Raw genomic sequence first — 22,324 nt, 5'->3', positions numbered from 1 at the left:
TCCAACATTCCGGATTATCCAGCTGTGGGATAACTTGGGGGCATGGTTGTGGGCCTTTCCATGCCCCCAGACACGCCCCCAAACAGAAAAGGCCCCGAGTGGGTGGCGGCGGAGGCAGCAGCAAGCGCCACCAGCACCCACCACCAGCTTTTGCCCCGGCTTGGCTGCGGGGAGGGGGGCTGCCAGAGCTGAGAAGCCGCAAAGGAGAGGACTGGGCCCGAAGGGAGTCCGTGGAGCCCTGTTCAGGCTGAGAGAGAAACCAGGCTGCCAAGGAGAGGAATGGGAGCTTGGTCCAGTTCTCTCCTTGGCGGCTTCCTTTCCCTCAGCCCGAAGGGAGTCCGTGTAGCCCTGTTCGGGCTGAGAGAAACCAGGCCAAGAAGAAGAATGGGCGCTCGGCCCAGTGCTCTTCTTCACGACTTGAAGTCGGCCCTCTTAGCCCACAGACTCCGCCCCCCACAGCCAAGCCGGGGCAGAAGCCGCCGCTGCTGTGGAGGAAGCAGGGAATGAGGGAGGGAACGAGAGAGGGAAGGGAGCGGGGAGAGGAGTCTGGATTATCCAACATTTTTGGTAATCCAAACATCAGTCGGCCAGTTTATATCGGATAATTGAGACTTTACTGTGTGTGTGTGTGTGCGCGCACACACACACACACAATTATTGGTCAATGACAGTATTCAGAGGTGCATTTGACAGGTATGTCCACCATCATCCTTCTTATTTGCAGTACTTTTGGAACCTTTGGCAATTATGAGCTAAAATAACATACACGTTTAATATATAAATTATGGCAACATAGATTTTAAAAAATCTCTATACAGCGGGCCCTTAGTATATGCTGGAATTTGGTTCCAGGACTCCCTGTGGATACTCAAAATTTCGTAAATGCTCAAGTACTATTATATACAGTGTATCTGCGTTATATGCGGGCATGCTGTACACAGTTTTCAGCATATGCTGAAAGCCGCATGGGGAGGATGGGGCAGCGCATCCCACAGTGATTAATGGGGCACGCGCCCATGGCGTGCGCACGCCACTGCGCTACCACACCACCACATGCACGAGCCCCATTCATTTAAATGGGGCTCGAGTATAGGAGGTTTTTGTTTTATGTGGGGGAGTCCGGAATGGATCCCCCACGTAAAAAAGGGCGCACTATAATAGTTAAATGGCATCCCTTATATAAAATGACAAAATCAATCTTTATTTAAATTTAACTATTATAAAAAAAAACTTAATTATCAACAGAATAATCATTATTGGACTACAGTTCTTAATCATCAGTTCATGAAATGGAAGAGTTAGCACATCTCTCCTTTAAGTTTATTTAGTTTAATTTGATATGTTTATTTGTTTTCCTATTCGTTTTCCTATTAAATTATCATTTAATTGAATCAGTTTACACTTGTACTTTGGGAGAACAGCAGACCTTATAAAAAGCTGATGCAAACTTAACTCTCTTTCATTACTGAGTAAAGACGACTTGTTTTCTTAGCAAATGAAAAAGTAGTACACACACTCTAAATTTGTCTGCTATGATCTTAAGATATGATTCATGTCCAAGAGATATAGCCACCAGCTACACCTCCTGGTGTCACTTTGGCACTGCAGTCCAAGTGGGACATAATTTCCTCTTCCCTATAATGCCCCTCTATGCTGTGGAAATAAATATCTGTGGAGGATTTCCCAGCCCTCTGGAGAAGGTTTTTTGAGTGTATGGGAAGAGGGCTGTAGAGAATCCCCATGATTCCACTGATAGAAGCAATTCCATTAGTAGATGTACCTCAATCTGTCTACTGTGCGCTAGGCCATTACTCATATATTATTCAAATGAGGGGGTTAAGCGTGCTCAGTGCTATTCCCTCTGGTTGATTCCGTATGGTGATAGATTGCACCCTTCGTTGCAAAAACTTAGAGAAAGTTTAAACATCTAAATATGTGTATCACAGTTAAGCTTCCATTTGTATATATTTTCAATTTACCCTGAAATGAAATAAATAGTTTTATTCTTTCAGTAACGTCACTCTGACTACTTTGTTTAATATCTAACATAGTGGGCATCAACATTATTCTGTCAGCTCAGAAATTTAATCTGCTGCCCCTGAAGTCAATAACATCTACAAAGCATCTTGTAAAATATTATTTTACCAATGGTACCTGAGATATCAGTTTTACAGAAATGAACAGGGACATAAATAATTCACAGGTTATTAACTTTAATATCAGGTCTAGATAAGAGACAAATTTAATATGTTCCAGTTGTCAAAGTAAAGAAATATACAATTATTGAACATTCTGGCAAACAAATTAATCTAGTTAGAACCAAGATTGGCAAAAAAAAAAAATCTGTGTTGTAAGAATCTTATATTTGGCTTTTATAGCTTAAGAGAGCTTCATACTGTGATGAAATATACTCCTAGACAAGTCATCCTCCTTAGTTTGAAACATATGAAGAAATTAATTTAGTTTAGAACAACAAAATAATATACAGCTTCATTCTGCTGAATTTTTAAAATGTATCCAAAATTATACACAAGACATGTAATTCAATATCCCTAAGCATACCTACAGGATGTAGCAGGCTAGAGAGGAAATTTAGTATATTCACAGGCTCCCCTGAGGTTTCAAAAGAAATCTGTTTCCCTTCTAGCTACTGTTGGACTGCAGCTCCTCTCATCTGGCCTCTTGCTGTGAGAGCTGAGATAAACAGGAGTTGAAGTCTATGAGTGAGGGCACAGAGAGGTTCCCTACTCCTACTCTACAACGTCCATCATTTCACATACATTTAAAAGTGCAACTCCAAATACTGTATAGTTTTCTACCACTGAACATCCTTGAGCATTTTGTCAAGGAATACCAGGAAAAAATATAGCCACTCAAGCAATGAAAAAAGAAGATGTTTTTTTGGCTCAAAGAATATATATGACCTCCAGAGTCACTTCCATTTCAGACATGTTCTAAGATGCAAGAATCTTATCAGAATCTTCTGTACAAAAAAATACATCAAACCCTCTGTCATTCCCTCTAGAATAGTGGTTCCCAACCTTCCTAATACAGTTCCTCGTGTTGTGGTGACCCAAACCCATGAAATTATTTTCGTTGCTACTTCATAACTGTAATTAAATAGGTGTTTTCCAATGGTCTTAGGCGACCCCCATGAAAGGGTCATTTGACCCCCAAAGGAGTCCCGACCCACAGGTTGGGAACCACTGCTCTAGAATGAATGGAAAATGGACACTGTAAAAGAGTCAAGGAGTAACACACAAATAAATCTGTCCTCTCTCTAAAGAACTAGGCTTAGCTCCTTAGAATTAAGAAAGGACTATCATTCCTTGGGGGGGGGGAGCAAAATCTGTAATACTTATACATATGCTAATTAATAATTTTAAATATCAAAGTCAAATCTTCATACAGACCTAAGGAGTTTATGTTTAATCATTTGCTAGCATTAATAAAATTTCCCTAAGCATTTCCTAAGCTGAATTCATTAAAAAAAAATGAACTAGGAAATACATTTGGCAATGCCTGAATTGATGAAGATGATTTTCCTTAGGACTGGGGGTGCAGATGAGTGGTAGTCCCTGCAATCTTTAACATCTGTTTCACTCTGAATTCCACAAACAACAGACCCAAACCAGCATTTGTTTTAAAGCCAAAGACTGCTGATCTGTCCCAACCTTGCACAAAAAAGATTCTAGCGCGAACATGAAGTCTAAACATCAAGCTTGTCCATGAAACTATATGGGAGGCATATGCAGCAATTAAAAAATCAGATTTAAAACCTTACTATGGTTTTTATTTTGGTGCCACTAGATTTAAAACCTTACTAGGTTTTTATTTAGGTGCCATCAAGTTTGCTGATGTGGATTTCTACAGCACAAGAGACCAATATTATAAATTATAACATAAATTAAATGAGAAAAGTTTCTGATCTGTCAGCAAGTTATATGAAATGGACTTCAAACTCTAATAAATCAGTTATTTAGCAAACAAACTATATGGTTTTTTGTGGGTTTTTCAGGCTATGTGGCCATGTTCTAGAAAATTAATCCTCTTTTACATCAGCCTCCCAGCCTGAGGCCTGCCATCAGCACAGAACAATACACAAGCAAATCACTCCTGAATTCCCAGGCTCACACAGTATATTATAGACCCACTTTTTCCAGGCAAGCATTCTCTGAAGATGCCAGCCACAGATGCTGGCGAAACGTCAGGAAGAAAATCTTCTAGAACATGGCCATATAGCCCAAAAAAACCACAAAAAACCATGGATGCCGGCCATGAAAGCCTTCAACTTCGAAAGGTTGGAGTTTTACTGTCTTAGGTCCAAAACACACTACAGAAAATAATACAGTTTGAGACGACTTTAACTGCCCTGGCTCAGTGCTATGGAATCTGGCAACTGTAGCTTGTTGTGGCACCACAGCGCTCTGACAAAGGAGGCTAAATGTTTCACAAAACTACAGTTACCAGAATTCCCTTGAATTGAACCAGAACAGTTAAAGCAGTCTCAAACTGGATTATGTCTGCAGTGTGTTTTGGACCTTAGAGGAAAATGTAAAATTAATTTGGAAAACATGGCTAATTTTAAAAAGAAATAATGAAAGATCCAATGAAAATTTACATCTGGGACACATGTTCAGTCCTAGCTTCTCTTACTGTTTGGATTTAACTCCAACTATATCAACCATTACCATCTGAATAATGAAGATAATCACCCTCCTCATAACAAATTTTATGGTGAACCAATCTTAATGGAGCCCACCATACCTAGTGAAATTAAGAAATGCTATATAAAAGATACAAAGTAGTACCAGTTTGCAATTGCATGATAAATCATTGAGCCTCATGCAGACCTTCTCAACAGTGATTACGCTGGAGTGGAAACGGGACAGACCCTTGCGGCCTCAATGGCATTTACCATCTGCCAAGGGGGAAAATTGGCTAAAAAAACCTCAGTGATAACAAATTAGGTGCTTCCAAGTTGTTTCAGAAGCAACAGCCTTTTGTTTCATTTTAAAGGTGGCTGAAAGTGATGCAACATCACATTAAGACCAATTATTATCTGCTGGGCTCTTATGAATGCCTCTTTAAAAAAACATTTTGCATAATAGATTCCATGAAATAAAGAGACTGGTGAAAGGAAAATACAGTAAGGGAACACTATTATAAAGATGAAACTTTGTATGTATACAGGAAGTCAACATATCTCTTATGTTCAGCACTTTAATATCCAAACTCTTTCAAAAAAGAACAAAATAAGAGACTATGGGCCCGAACAAACAGGCCAAAATAAAGCTGTTTCGGGTCACTTTGGAGGAATGCTGTTTAAATGACACATGCATCTTAAGAGGCCAGAAGCTGCACCAAAGCTGTGCTATGGTCCTTAGGACTGGAGCATGGCTTTGGCGCGGCTTCCTGCCTCTTAGGATACATGCATCATTTAACCAGCATAACTCCAAAGTGACCCGAAGCAGCTTTATTTTGGACTGTCTGTTTGGGCCCAGTGTTACTCTAGTGTGGTCATGTGGCTCTAAGATCCTAGGTGTGTACCCACTGAATGAGATTTGCAGGAAATAACTGATGTCTGTACACAAGCCATTCTTTTACATTTGCAAGAACACATAATACAGATATTATACATTATCTGTATATTATACAGATACCAGCAAAAGTTCTGGTGTACTGTACATTCTACAGCAGAGCAGAGGGGGCAAGCACACATATCCCATAGCAATGCATTTATATTATATTCTAAATAGTAGAATAAACTGATTCAATTGCATGTGCACCATTTCATTTATTACTCAAACCTGTTGTCATCTCTTTCACACAGTCTTCATAATTTAGTACAGCAAACATTTAGCAAATAGTTATTAGTACCTTTCATGATCTCCCAAGTCAGACAGAAGTTCATCAGCGTGCCTTTGGAGTTCATTTCCTTCCAAGCTTTTTAATTTCTTCAATTCACTCTGGAGAAAAAACCAAAGTTCCTTGGCTCCATTTTCAATCCTCCTTCTCAATATTTCATGGTCTTTTCCTAAGCCCACTAACAAAATGGAGGGGAAAGGACAATGAAGGACTGTTGCATTTATCTCATTACACAGAACACACATTTGTGGGTTGGTGTTCCATTCTAAGATACAAGGAAAAAAAACTCATATACAAACCATCTCCTGTTTGTTGCTTATAATTTTCCATCTGTTCTTTGGCCTTTATTAGCTGTTCTTCTAAAGCATGGACTCTTCCTGCAGCAGGACCCTGATCAACAGGACCTTCTGGTATCCTATTACGAAAGAAAAAAAAATGCAACAAGTAAGTTTGCATTTGCATAATACCTGTAATTCTGCATGGTAAGAGTTAGGAAAGCCAACATCCAGACGGGGTAAGTACAATTTAAAAAATAATGGACACTTTAGCTGTAAGTTACAATACAGTACCATGCCATCACAGATGCAAAAAAAAAAAAAAAAAATGTAACAAGAACAAGATAGAAACAACTTTTCACTGAAATCTATGTCTTGATGAGCAAGCACAAGAAAATACCCAAAGAACAAATACCTATCATCTCTGATTATGAATACAGTTGGCTCTCTGTATCCATGGATTCTGCATCCACGGAAAATAGTGTTTGTCAAGTGTGTGAAGACTGTTTTCCTTCCAGAAAGTTCCACTAAAAACTGTTGTGCAAGTGGGGGGGGGGGCTCTCCTGCAAGTGTCAGATGAGTTACTGTCAGTAGCAGGAAGTATGTGGATCCTAGTTTTTCAAAAGACAAAAACTACTATTCCCAAGACTGCCACTCATGGCAATTTACCATTTCTTCCTGATTATACATAACTATAAAGAAAACATTAACAAGTAAATAAACAGTAAAGAGCATTTTTTTCTTTATTCGGTTATATTTGTCTTCAATATATTATTGCAGCACTCTACATCTCTATGTATAATAGCTTTTGGAGACTTATTTGACATCTTACAACATCACTATTTATCAATAACCTTTATATATGTTCCTAGGTTACATGAAAAGCCTTAGATAAACTGTTTTAAATCAGAAAAGATCTTCAGGGTTATTCATCCACAGAGAAGGCCAAACTGAAGCCCAGCATGTCGGATTTTTGTTTTTAAAACAGATAATAAGACTGGCCAGTTTCAGAAGTGTGCTGCACATGGGAAAGGGTTAATGCTCGCTTCCTAGCACTGCTATTCAATGTTACTGAAGTCAATGGGATTGTCCTTCCCAGGATTAATAGTAATGTAACAATCTAAGATACACAGATGACACCATACTATCAGAAAACCTCAAAAGCCTGGAACAACTACTAAGAAAGCTCAAGGAAGAAAGTGTAAAGGCAGGCTTACTGTTGAACATAAATACGGTGGTCCATGCCCTTACGTGGGGGATGCGTTCCGGACAACCACCCACCCCCGCGTAAGGGAAATTCCGCGTATGCTGAAGCCCATTTAAATTAATGGTGCTTGACCCACGGCGGCGCAGCGCACCACAGGCACACATGCCAGTACTCTTTCTGGGGTGTGGCGTCATGCCTTTCAGCGCAGCTTTCAGCATATGCTGAAAGCCACATGTATCGCGCCCATGTATGACGAGGGCGCACCATAATACAAAAATAATGACCACGGAGAATCTGCACAAATTTAACCTAGACAATGAAAAAATAGAAATAGTAAAAGAGTCCACAGACCTGGTATCTAACACTGATAGGAATAGTGGACTGCAGTTTGGAAATCAGAACAAGATTAAGAATGGGGGCGGAGGCTATGAAAGAACTAGAAAAGATCCTAAAATGCAAAAATATACAACTGAGCACAAGAGTTAGAATCATAAAAGCCATTATATTCCCCATTACTACATATGGATGTGAGAGCTGGACAGTTAAGAAAGGAGAAAGGAATAAAATCGATTCATTTAAAATGTGGTGCTGGAGAAGAATTCTGAGGGTTCTTTGGATAGCCAAAACAACAACAACAACAAATCGATCCTAGAACAGATCAAGCAAGAAATCTCCATGGAAACCACGATGACAAAACTGAGGCTGTTGTACTTTGGATACAACATTTGTATGCTCCTCGTAATAGAAGGCTCCATTAGTGATTGCCTTCAAATAATACTTGAACTGATTACCACAGAATCCCTGTGCATCTGCTGCAAAGATGAAGATTCTGTATGTGGCAGAGTATTATGGGACATGATAAGGGTGTCCCCCTTGTTCACATGTGAAGGCTTGATTCAGTGAACTGAATGAATCAGTTAAGCAGAGGACATGAAGACCACTCCTACCATCCCAACACCATCAAGCCCAGTGGCGCCAGTGAGAGTGCCCCTTGCCCCTTTAACATCCAGGGCCAAGGCAGCAGCACAGCTTGAGCGAGGATGGTGCGTCCAAGTGGAGGACATAAGCAGAGGACATAAAGACCACTCCCACCATCCCAACACCATCAAGACCAGAAGCTCAGCGGAGGCAGTGAGAGTGCCCCTTGCCCCTTTAACATCCAGGGTCAAGGCAGCAGCGCAGCTGGAGTGAGGAGGGTGCGTCCAAGCGGAGGACATAAGCAGAGGACATAAAGACCACTCCCATCATCCCAACACCATCAAGACCAGCAGCTCAGCGGAGGCAGTGAGAGTGCCTCTTGCCCCTTTAACATCCAGGGCCAATGCAGCAGCACAGCTGGAGCAAGGAGGGTGCGTCCAAGCAGAGGACATAAGCGGAGGACATAAAGACCACTCCTACTGTCCCAACACCATCAAGCTCAGGAGCTCAGCAGAAACAGTGAGAGTGCCCCTGGCCCCTTTAACATCCAGGGCCAAGGCAGCAGCGCAGCTTAAGCAAGGAGGGTGTGTCCAAGCAGAGGACATAAAGACCACTCCTACCATCTCAACACCGTCAAGCTCAGCGGCTCAGCGGAGGCAGTGAGAGTGCCCCTGGCCCCTTTATCATCTAGGGATGCGGAAGTCCACTGCAAGACAGGCAGAAGCAGAAACTAAGGCGCGTTACAGAGCGCCGAAAAGCGGCGCTTTGCCTGAGCCGAGAAGCCCCAGTGACCAAACCGCGAGGCTTCCCGGCGCAGCTAAAAAGAAGAGCCAAAATGGGGCTTCTTCTTGTGTCGCGGAAATGACGCGATGAAGCACCAATGGTGCACTTGACGCGTCATTTTTGCGATGCTACGTGCGGACGCTAATCATCCAGCATGTAAAAATGGCCGTGCCCATGTGTATAGGGCGTGGCCATTTTTACGCCCCTGTCACGTGCTAGGGATGAGGCCGGTATGGACGCTAGGTCCTCGGCCAACCCCTAGCATGTGATGGGGCGGTGCAAAGGCCTGTGCGGAATGGGCCTAAGTTTGACTTTCTATTGAGCCCTGAACTAATTATAGTTGGCATAAAGTGAATTCCGCCTATGCTCAAACCCCATTGTAAACAATGGGGCTCGTGCGGGGCGGTGTGGAGGTGCGGCGGCACGCGGGGCGCAACGGGCACGCTGCCCATGCAATTGAATGGGACGCGCTGCCTCTTCCGCCCTGCGTGTGCCCCGCGCCTTGAGCACGTATGCTCAAGCCGCGTATGGCGCGGGCGCGCTGTATTATGTATTGTATTTAGTAATTTGTATTTTTTTTCATACTGTCTTCATTTTTATTTTTGGTATTATAATATGTTTGTGTTTTATTTTAATTTATTTAATATTAGTTGAGTGGAGTTGTGCTGGGGAGGGAAGGGATTAATTATTACCTTTATTTATTTGTAATTATTCTTTAGATATTGTTTGAATTGTGTTGTATTGTACTCCTCTATTGTTAAAGCCCGGATTCCATGTGATTCGCGGGATGTAAATAAATCCGTATTATTATTATTATTATTATTATTATTACCATTATTACCATTATTATTGGAAAAAACAATAATGCTAGGAAAGGTGGGGGCAAGTAGAAAGAGAGGAAAGTCACATGCTAGATGGATGGACTCTATTAAGGAGGTCAGAGTTTACAGAAACTAAGAAGAGTGGAGAACAGGGACTCTTGGAGATGTCTCATCCACAGGGTCACCATGGTTGTCAAGAACAACAATAATGGGGAATGTAAGGGTTAAGAAGCAAAAGTAAAAGGGAACAGAATTAGGAAGAGAGCCCTTAATGCAACTATTCAACAATTTGTGTGCAGGTTCAAAGGAAACTACTATAACAATCTATGAACAAAAATAGAAGACCAGAACAAAAAAGGCAGAACAAGAGACCTCTTCAATAAAATCAAAGAAACCAAAAGGGAATTTAAATCAAGAGTAGGGATATTCTATAACAAGCAAGAGAACATACTGCATGATCAAGAAAAAATAAAAAGCAAATGGAAACAATACAGACCTATATAAAACAGTTAAAAGGTTGACAGATTCATTTAAGGAAGAACTATTTGAAGAAGTACAAATTATGCACGCACCACACTAAGGAGAAATAAATCGCCAGGAGGAGCTGGCATACCATTAGAGCTATTTCAAGCAACAGAGACAGAATCTACTCAAATTGTTACTAATATATGTCAGCAAATATGAAAAACAAAAGAATGGCACACAGATTGGAAACACTCAATACAGTATGCACTCCAATCCTCATTAAAGGGGACACCAAGGATCCCATGCGAGCAAAAGGATACTCAAAATTCTACAACAAAGACTCTTACCATATATGGAACAAGAAGTGCTAGCTATCCAAACTGCGTTTAAAAGAGGAAGAAGCAGAAGTGATCACCATGAAATCTTATGTTGGATAATGGAGCTCACCAAAGAATTTCAGAAGAAAATCAGCATGTGCTTTATAGATTATAGCAAAACCTTTGCTTGTATTGTTGTTGTTGTGTGCCTTGAAGTCATTTCCAACTTATGGCAACCCTAAGGTAAACCTATCATGGGGTTTTCTTGGTAAGATTTATTCAGGGGAGGCGTTGCTTTTGCTTTCCTCTGAGATTGAGAGAGTGTGACTTGCTCAAGGTCATCCAGTGAGGATACATGGCTTAACAGGGATCATTGTCTCCTGAATTGTAGTCCAACGTTCAAGGCATTATACCACACTAGCTCTCTTGTTTGTGTAATTCATGAAAAACTATTAATCACTTTAAAAAAGGTAGCGCAAGAACATTTGATTATCTTAATGCACAATCTACACTCAAGACAAGAAGCCACTGTTAGGACAAAATATGGAGAAACAGGATTATTTCTAATTGGCAAGGTGGTCAAGGCAAGGATGCATTTTATCACCCTATTTGTTAAAGCTGTGCACTGAATGAAATAAAAAAGCTGGCATAGACTCTGAGGAAGGTGGCATGAAAACTGGAGGAAGGAACATCAACAGTTTAAGATATGCAGATGGTGCCATACTAGTAGCTGAAAATAGTAAAGATTTGGATTAACTACTGAAGAAAGTCAAATAAGAAAGTGCAAAGGCAGGTTTACAAGTGAACATTAAGAAAACAAAAATAATGACCACAGATGATTTGCATAAATTTTAAAGTAAACAATGAAGACACTGAGATAGTCATCAAGATTTCATACACCATGGCTCAATCATCAATCAGAATGGAGAATGCAGTCAAGAAATCAGAAGAAGACTAGAACTTGGAAGGGAAACTATGAAGGTACTAGACAAGATCCTGAAGTGTAAAGATATATCATTGAATAACAAAGTCAAGATTGTCCATGCCATCATATAACCAATTTCAATGTATGATTGTGAAACCTGGGCAGTGAAGTCAGCTGATAGGAAGAGAATCAACTCATTTGAAATGTGGAGCTGGAGAAGAAGGAAAGGATGTGATGGCTTAGCGGTTAAGACACTGATACTGATGACCGCATGTTCAGTAGACAGGCAGTTTGAGACCCAAGCACTGCATGACAGAAAGCTTCCATCACTAGTCCCAGCTTCTGCCAACCTAGCAGTGCAAAGCATGTAAAAGTCCAAGTAGATAAATAGGTTCTCCTTTGGTTGGAAGGTAACAGAATTCAATGCACCTCGGCATTTAATCATGTATGATTAAATTGAAAATACGTCGTTGAAAATACTGGCTCCCTCAGCTTAGTAACAGGGATGAGCACAGCCCCCTACAGTTGGACACAACTAGACCATCATGTCAAATGGGAAACCTTTACCTCTACTTCTTGCTGGAAAAGAGTTCAACAGATACCATGGACTTCTAAAAAGACAATTAAATGGATCTTAAAGCAAATCAGGCCTGAGCTCTCCATGAACACCAAGATACTAAACTGAGACTGTCATACTTTGTAGTCTCTTCCAACTGTTATGATTCTATGTGAAACCAAGTACTTTTGTTAAACATTTACATATTATTACAGTATGCAGAAAATATTAGATTTCAGAATTCACTAAGATGAATTTAGAAGCAAATAATTTTCAGTTCTGCTAGTAACTTTTCAGTTTATAGATCCTACAATCCACAAGCAGAAATATACGGGTCGTGTTCCCACTATGATTTAAAGTAAATTGATGATCAGGTTATATGACTAACATTCCAATTTGAAACCAGTTCTGATCCTACTGTAATTGGTTTCAATCACAATGAAGCGAGGGAAACGCAAAAAAAAACCGCTCTTTCCTGACACTAGTTCTTTGGCGGTTCTTTTGAAAAGAATAGATTCTGAAGTATGTTCAACAAGTGGGAATGATGGCTCAGAATCAAATTGTTCTGGAAGGGAGGGACTAATGGCAGAGAGGTGTTTACCATCCCTCCTCAATTTTTGGTAGATCCACCATCACCACCCCTTTCAGCACTGTCTTTGTGCTTGTTGTGTGACCATGAGTGTGTGGTTTTTTAAAAATAATAATAAAATTGATAGATTCGATCATTGGTTTTGCAACTACTTGTATTTACCCAGGCAATCTGATGGCAGCTCATAGTGAGGCAAGTACAGTCGGCCCTTCTTATACATGGTTTTTTTTTATGCACGGATTCAAGCATCGACGGTTTGAAAATGTTCAAAAAAAGTATAAATTTCAAATATCAAACCTTGATTTTCCATTTTTTATAAGGGACACCATTTTGTTATGTCATTATATTTAATGGGAATTGAACATACATGGATTTTGTTATACATGGGGGATCTTGGAACCAAACCCCAGCCTATAACAAGGGTCCACTATAGTTGCAAAACCAATGAATCGAGTTTTCTATCAGTTTATTTTAAATATATACAGTGGGCCCTTCCTTTACGTGGAGGAGCCGTTCTGGACCCCCCTCCCATGTAAGGGGAATTCCGCATATGCTTGAGCCCCATAAATATAATAGGGCTCATGCGCATGCACTATTAACCGTTCCGTGGTGCGCCAAAGATTCTTCCTGTGCAGCTTTCAGCGTATGATGAAAACCGTGTATAGCACGCATGTATGACGTGGGTGCACTGTAAATATACAATCCATTTATGAGACTAGACTGGATCAGTTTGAGCTTGTGAGTACTGATGATGTGGGTAAGATCCTTGGAAAGGTGAGGAAGACGACATGCCCTCTCGACCCCTGCCCATCATGGCTGGCCATCCAGGGGTGATGCCTTGATGGCATTTCTTAGACATGTCATCAATGCATCCCTTAGGGAAGGTTATGTACCATCTGCCTTAAAAGAAGCGGTTGTTAGACTGCTTTTGAAAATATCTTCCCTGGACCCCCTGGACATGAAAAATTATAGGCCTGTTTCTCATCTGCCATCTGCCAGTGGTTCTGTTCCTTCCTCTCAAGTAGATTCCAGAGGGTGATGCTCCGGGACAGTTGCTCTTCAAAAACAGAGCTTAATTGTGGCGTCCCTCAGGGCGCCATCCTGTCCCCAATGTTATTCAACATCTATATGAAGCCGCCGGGAGAAATCATCCATAGACATGGAGCGGGGTATTATCAGTATGCTGATGACACCCAAATATAATGCTCCATCAGCAACGATAACAGATGGTATTTCTCCCCTCAATCAATGTCTTGCAGCAGTAATGGACTGGATGAGGGAAAACAAGCCCAAGCTGAATCCAGACAAAACGAAAGTACTTACGGTAGGGGGCCCCAAACCAGGTATCGGGCTGCAACCTCCAGTCCTAGAGGGGTTCACGCTCTCCTCAAGGGACTGTGTTCACAGCTTAGGGGTGCTTCTCAACTCGTCGATTCAAATGAGAAATCAGGTGAATGCAACAGTCAAGAGTGCCTGTTATCAGCTCCAGCTGATATGTCAGCTGAGGCCTTTCCTGGAGCTAGGTGACCTTGAAACTGTAATATACGCACTGGTAACCTCAAGACTTGATTTTTGCAATGCGCTCTACATGGGGCTACCCTTGTGCCTAGTCCAGAAACTTCAACTGGTACAGAATATGGCAGCCAGATTAATTACAGGAACAATTAGGAGTGACCATATTACACCAATATTGAAATCACTCCACTGGCTGCCTATTATAAATAATAATAAATAAAACTTTTATTTGTATCCCGCTTTTCTGTGACAAGACAATCGAAGTGGCTCACAACACATTAAAATCCACATTTACAAAATTATGTCCCAAATTCCCCCCCCTTAAAACAGGATTAAACATGTTACAATTAAAATATCTATTAAAAACACAATAACAATACAACAAGGACAGAGCGGTGGGCTAATACATGATGTGGGGGCAATCATTCTGTGGCCAGGCACTTTTATTCAGGAAAGGCCTAACATACCCAGCTCCCTAAAGAACTCCTGATAATAGTAAGTATCCTGGTTTCTCTAGTAAATAAATTCTAAGCTTAAATAACATGGCTTAAAAGTTTGTCAGAAGTTAGTCTGGGGAGTGTAGGAAAAACAAGGAGTCCAAGGCACTGGCAAGCCATCTCATTTACGTAAGTTATTACAGCCATGATACAGTGGACCCTTGTTACACGCTGAGGTTTGGTTCCAAGATCCCCCGTGGATAACAAAATCTGTGGATGCTCAAGTCCCAGCAAATATAATGACATAGCAAAATGGTGTCCCTTATAAAAACTGGAAAATCAAGGTTCGATATTTGAAATTTATACTTTATTTGAACATTTTCAAACCGTCGATGCTTGAATCCGTGTTTAAAAAATCCGTGTATAAGAACTGTATTAGAATTCAAATGAGAACTCAAAGTAGCGCAGATAAGCATCTGAGTTTCTAAAACTCAGTTGACTAGAAATATGTAAAAAGCATCTGAAGCAAAGCTGAGTATCTTAATCGCATGATGGACTGTAGAAAAGCAAAAGCAAATATTTCATCAAGATAAATTGAAAAAGAATCCCGCAGTCCTCATCATGCTTCACTGATAAAGTAACAAAGTACTGTATGGTGGACAGATTTGATGTGGTAAATAGGGTTATGCCTTTTAAATACTGCAGCCCAGATTTTTGTGTGTGAACTCTTGACTTCAATTATGTTCTGTCATTATCAACATACACTGGCAGAACTTGTTACTATTTTATTTTTGTTGTTTAAATATGGTATTACTGTTTTTACTGGTTAGGTGCCTTCAGTTTGCTGAGGAAAGGCAAGGTATAAAATTTAAAATACAGTACTAACAACTGAAATAAAATATAGCTGTCTCCACAAAATCCTACTCCATTGCCTCATTGTGGCATGGAGATGAGCCTGTATTCTCAAAGACTTTGTCTAAAAGAGTGACCTTGGGAACAAGAATCACAGAATAATACATATAGTTTACCTGTTCTTATTCAGGCATAAATTACAAAGTTAGACACTATTAGGGCCAGAGTATTGGGATACTGTTGTATACTGAAACATCCCCATCCCAAAGTATGGTTTATTCTTTCTGAAGTGCAGAATTTATAGGTGAATTTATGGGTGATATCCCCTATATACCAAAGCAGATTAGCAGCTGCTACTAGTTAAGAGCCTCAGTGTTTATCAATTCAGCCTCACGTTTAATCACTGAAGGTCTGACACTGGTCACTCTCAACTCAACAACAAGCCTATGTTGGAAACCTTTATACTCAGCTTGCCTGGAAAACAGAACATGCTGTGGCTTGGATAAAATGCAGTATTTCCAGAAGCATATGACAAAGCCCTATCCAAGCATTCAAACACATGAGGGCTTAAAGGGGGGAGGAAAGGAAGGAATAGACACAAGCCCTATCCTCAACATTTCCAGAAATGCTTGAAATTTAGGTGAATGAACTTTGTAGCTTACCTGTAATGCAGAACCCTGATAATGCAGATTTCCTAATGAGGGAGAGGCTTCTAGCCATATTTAATTTATTGTTATTTATTATTATCAAAATATTTCTATCTTGCCGTATTTCACAAAACCTTAGGGCAACATAATAATTTTAACATATTTATAAACACTAAGGTCGTCCTACACTACCTTGTTGTTTATTCATCATTATTTGTACAGTGTATGTACAGTGTACAGTTTATTCATGACAACCAAATACAGGTTATAGCCAAATAATTAAAACTCTTTGAAACTTCCACAGTCAATTAGCTCTATAATATATATAAAGCAAAATGTTTACACTAAAATTACAAAAATATTTCATACAAAAATATCACAATTTTCCATACTCTATTCCACTTAATATAATCTGTTTATTGCAGATTCCCATGCAGGTCTTTATCCTCAAAGTCTAATATAAGTTTTGCTGCTTTCACAGCAAATATAGCAGTGTTGAACACAACAGACTTAATTGTATTAACTAACAAGTAAGTGATTTTCTCCAAGTCATTTTGGTTAACTACAAGTTCTAAACTTCTCTTCAGAAACTTAATAAAATAATAATAATAATAATAATAACAACAACAACAACAACAACAACATTTATTTGTATCCCGCCCCTTTGAGAAGAATCGAGGTTTTATATATCTTACAATGTAGCATATAGTGTATGGTGTCTTCGATATCCCCAGTTCCACAAATGCAAATACGCCTCTCCTTGGGAATCTTTTTATATTTCCCTTCAATGTAGTTGGTTTTCATTGTCTGGAATTGTAGGGCTATAAAAGCCTTACGAAAAAGAGATTGAGTTATTTCTAATAAATATTTTTCCTCTCCAAAACATACTTTTAGAAAAGAGAAACTAGAAGAGAACTTTGAAGCTCAATTGACATTAATATCCTGCAGAGCATAATGCTCTTGCATCCTTTCTTTAATGAGTTTCCTATTATGCTGTATATCACCAGATTTTAGAATTATAGGGTCCAGGACAAATTTCTTCAAATTTGCCTCACATTCTGATAGCCATGAATTTTTATAGACCTCTTTGTTCATCTACAGTGCAAGTTACTAATTCATTGACCGAATATTTCAGTTTTACAAAATAAAGAAATGATGCATATAAGAGGTAATAAGATATAGGCATTAATCCAACTTCTGCTCACATATAGCTGACTGGTACTCCTGATGGAAGGCCCAATATTGTTCTTAAAATTTTATTTTGTGAGACCTTTAATGTATTTGACTTAATATTTCCCCATACCTCTGCTCCATATGTAATCTGTGATATGACCTTTGCCACATAAACCCTTACAGTTGGCACAATTGCATTTCCACCTTTGACTCTAGCAAATTTTAAGACAGTTTGAATAGATCGTTGTGCCTTCAAATTTACAGCTATCAAGTGGCTATTCCATGAGCCATTTTCAGAAAAGCAAACTCCTAAGTAGTTAAATTGTTTGAAGTGTTCCAGGTCAAACTCATTCAGTACCCATTTATGTTTGGGTGGATGTTTGCCAAAGACCATAGCCTTTGTTTTTGTATAGTTCACACAGAGTTCTTTGTTACGTACTTCCCCAAGTTTTCAATAATCTTCTCGTACCTATTAAATTTTGTGCCAAATGGACCATATCATCCGCATATAGTAGAATATTAATTTTCCGATTTCCCAAGGACACGGGAAAATGAGAGTTATTGACCAGTTGAGCAATTATATCATTTACATAGATATTAAACAAAAATGGGACAAGCAGGCAGCCTTGTCTCACACTCTTGGAAGTTTTAACCTCTTCTGATAATTGTCCTGTTTTACTTAACTTGGATACCAGTATCTGAGTATAAAGTTTTAATTAAGATTAGCTAGCGTCCCAACCTCCACAATTTATGCCGTAACCTCTGCCTGTTTATTCTGTCAAAGGCTGAAGTTAAATCTACGGAGATAGCATATAAATACTTTTTGGGGGAACTTGTATATTTTGCTCTCAGATGGTTTGATACAAAACAGTGGTCAGTAGCTGATCTGCCCTGTCGGAATCCAGTCTGTTCCTCACCAATCACATTGTTTTGATCTGCCCAGTCTTCAGCCTTGGACAGAAGGTAACGTGTATATAATTTTGAGGTGACATCTAACAAATTAATAGGATGATAGTTGGCTGGTAATGTTTTATCTCCCTTTTTAAAGCTAGGAACCACAATACTTTGTCTCCACCCATTGGGAAATTTCCCAACTGAGTTAATAAAAGTAAAAAGCTTTGCCAATATGGGGGCCCACCAGTACAAATTATCCAAAAATATCTCTATGTAGACTTAGAATTAGTTGCTTCACCTCACTTGGTGTTACTACTGGCTATACCTCTGTTTTTTTAATATCAGGAAGTTGAAAGCATGGCAAAAGGTTCTTGCCTAAATCAGAACCAACATCAAAGTTAAAAACTTGATTGAAATAAATTTCCCATGATTTAGGCATATGTACATCTAATCCATATTTATATTCCTTTGATTTACTTGCCATCAATTGCCAAAATTTTGTTGAATCATTTGTATTTGCTACCAGTTCTATTTCCACTCACAATCGTTCATAATAAGAATGTTGCTTTTGTTTCAGCAATTTCTTATATAAATGGCGCTTTACTGTCAGTTCCCTCAACAGAGAACTGTTGGTTCCACACTGTACCCTCCAACTCAGAGAGCAAAGATCCCGTCTTGCTAGCCTGCATTACCAATCAAACCAACCCTCAGGGAGATAGCATGCCTTAATAGGCATTCAACTGAACAAATGTTGCCTAAATAGTTTACAGTGTCATTGTACTCTATATAGGGAAAGGGTCTTCAGTAGCTACATCAAGAAATTTGGTTCTAATCATCAGCATTTCTTTACTTAATAAAATGTTTTTAATCTTTAGTTGGCATTTAGAATCCCATCTCAACCTTTGTTTCCCTTGTTGTACATAGGGGAGATCATGCTCTCTTTCCTTCTTGATGTCCGGATACTCCACTAACTCCAGTAACAAAGGTTGATGATCACTTGTAGGTTGGTCTCCAATTTTGAATTTCTTAACATAAGTAGCACTCAAATTATTTAACAGAAAACAATCTATGACATTACCCACATTTAGGGCACTATATGTATGGCTCCCTGTTGTTTCAACAGGGCCAGTACCATTAGTTATAATCACTGAGAATTTATAAACCAATTTAAACAAATTAATCCCTGCTTTATTTACAAATTTATCATAGGATATGCTACTTGGTAGGTATGTAATAGCCTCCATATTTAGGGCCAGCTTTAGGGTTGCTATCATATATTCATCGCCTATTCTTGCATTAAAATCTCCTATTACAATAACTGGACAGAAAGGAAACTGTTGGTTTATTTCTTCCAATTGATACTCTAAGATCTCCCATATATTAGAATCATAATATTTTGAGCCTCTTGGGGGAATGTACACATTAATGCAGATCATCTTAAGCCCTTTTGAACTGGTCAGTTGAATAATTTGTAAATATGGAGAATCAACTTCTATTGTCTGAATTTCAATATTCAGATTACACCGCCTGAAAAAGGATAGGATACAAACCAAATCAAATAAATGAATTATTTAAAAAGTAAAGTAACTTCCTCTTAATAAAGTGAACTGTTTCTGCTGCTCCTGCATTGGCAGAAAGCTGAACAAAATTATATTTAGGGTTCTTCCAACTCTATGGCAGACCTGTATTATACAATCATATACTAACTCATTATATTTTCACACACTTGTTAACTGCCCTCAAGTTGTCCTCAAATCATAGAGATCTCATGAATGAGCCTCCTCTGCCCCAGGCCCACTTGTCATTAACTGCTCTGCTCAACCCTGTGGTGTTCCTCTCTCACTACTACCCACCACATTTCCTAGCATTGTTGTCTTTTCTAGAGAGTTATCTTTTTTCATGGTGTGGCCAAAGTATGACAACATCAATTTAGTCATCTTGGTTTTCAGAATGGCTCAGACTTGATCTGTTATAAGACCCATTTGTTTGTCTTTTTCAGGGACGTAGCTAGGATTTTAGGAAGGGGGGGTGGTCCAGACTAAGTGCCACCATTATAATGGAGCTTGGGTGCGGCGGTGCAGCAGCACACACCATTCATTTTTCTAATGGAAGGGGGGGTCCGGACCCCAAGAACCCCCCCCCTTGGCTACGTCCCTGTCTTTTTGGACATCGATGTCCAAAAACATTTTAACATTTTAAATGAGTTGACTTTCTTTCTATTAGCTTTCTTCACCATTCAGCTGTCACATCATGATGACGTGAAATAGGATGGATCCTAACTTTGGTATTCAGTTTAGAAACATAGGTGCAGTAACTACTCCTCCTAACTTGAAGTCATCTGCAAGTTAGATAAGAATGTCCTCTATTCTTTCATCCAAGTCATTGATAAAGTTGTTGAATAGCACTGGGCCAAGGAGAGAACCTTATGGCACCCCACTGATCAGTTCTCTCCAAGATGAGGAGGAGATAGTGCTGAACATCCTTTGGGTTTGACTGGTCAACAAATTACAAATCCAGTTGCATTATCTAGCCCACATTTTACTAGCCTGCTTGCCAGAATATTGTGGTGGGCCTTGTCAAAGGCCTTACTGAAATCAAGATATGCTATATCTACACCATTCCCTTCATCTACTAAGATGGCAATTTTATCAAAAAAAGAGATAAGATTGGTCTGCCATGACTTGTTTTAAAGAAACCCATGATGACTTTTTGTGATTATGACATTCCTTTCTAAATGACGACAAACTATTTAATGATCTGCTCTAGAATCTTTCCTTCTATTGATGTTAAGCTAACAGAGCTGTTATTGTTTTGGTCCCCCCCCCCTTGCCCTCCTTCAGTCCACTAGGACCTCTGCTGCTTTCCTGGTATGCTCAAAAATTATTGCCAGTGGCTGTGAGATTACTTCTGCCAGTTCTTTTTAAACCTATGGGTGTGGTTCATTTGGTCCTGGAGACTTGAATTGATATAGATTAACCAGGTATTCATGTACTACCTCTACTTATTCTGTGCTGCATTTCCCCTACTGTATCATCTGCTCCCTTTTCCTCAGTTTGGGCACTCTTTTCCTTTCGTGAGAGAACTAAGCAAAGTGGATGTTGAATAATTCTCCATTTTCTTTGTTCCCTGTTAGCATTTTGCCATCTTCTCCACACAATAGCCCTACCATTTTTTTTCTTCTTCCTTTTGCTATGGACATACCCAAGAGAGACCTTCTTATTGTTTTTAACCTATCTAGAAAACTGGAGCTCATTCTATGTTTTAGCTTTTCTGACTTTACCCATATGCTAACTAATTATTTGAATTTCTCTTTGGTGATTTCCCCTTTTTTTCCATTTCTTATACATGTCCCATTTAAAACTTAGCTCAGTTGAAAGTTCTTTAGTCTTTCATTCTGGTTTCTCGAGATACCTCCCATTTTTCCTCCTCATTGAAATTGTTTGATATTGGGCCTTCAGTATCTCCCTTTTGAAAAACTCCCATACATCCTGGACTCCTTTCTTTTTCTTTCTCTTTTTTTAAACTATTCCTGAACACAGGATCACTTCCAGTTTACTGAAATCAGCTTTCCTAAGTCTAGAATGTGTGTCTTACTATGCCTGCCTTCTCCTTTCCATTGTATAACGAACTCCAGGGGAATAAGATCACTCCCACCCAAGGATCCTGCCACTTCTACCACAATAACCAGGCCACCCCTGTTGGTTAGGATCAGATTTAAAATACTGTATATACTCATGTATAAGTCTAGAAATTTAGGTCACAAAATGGACCCCAAAAACCTGGGTCGACTTATCCACGGGTCAATGTAAGTAGTGTAACTCTTAGTTAAAAGAAGGAACCATCTCCTGGTGAAAAGCAGGAGTATAATACATGAAGCACCGACCCCCTCTACTCTCTCATCCATCCAGCCGTAAGAGTAACCACAAACAGTTATGTTTGCTGGACTTTGTAAGTTCTTTGAAATTGTTTTGCTTTGCTTCATCCTTTAGATCCTTTGCTATATGCCCCTAAAGGTTACCCTCGACCTATCCATGGGTCATAGCAAAATCCTTATTTTTGGCCCCAAAACTTACCCTCGACTT

The 22,324-nt window shown here is 39.5% G+C and overlaps 1 protein-coding gene across 1 annotated transcript in view; it reads right to left on the bottom strand.

The window, feature by feature from the left end:
* FUT8 (fucosyltransferase 8) overlaps positions 1 to 22,324 on the bottom strand; it is a 151,825-nt gene that overhangs the window by 81,560 nt on the left and 47,941 nt on the right. Inside the window, 2 exon segments of the mRNA XM_042445868.1 lie at positions 5,881 to 6,046; positions 6,168 to 6,283. Of these exon segments, the coding sequence (XP_042301802.1) occupies positions 5,881 to 6,046; positions 6,168 to 6,283 (282 nt within the window).

This window comes from Sceloporus undulatus, chromosome 1 (genome assembly GCF_019175285.1).
Source record: "Sceloporus undulatus isolate JIND9_A2432 ecotype Alabama chromosome 1, SceUnd_v1.1, whole genome shotgun sequence".
In the NCBI taxonomy this organism is placed as follows: domain Eukaryota; kingdom Metazoa; phylum Chordata; class Lepidosauria; order Squamata; family Phrynosomatidae; genus Sceloporus; species Sceloporus undulatus.
This window is presented reverse-complemented; position numbering and strand designations above follow the sequence as displayed.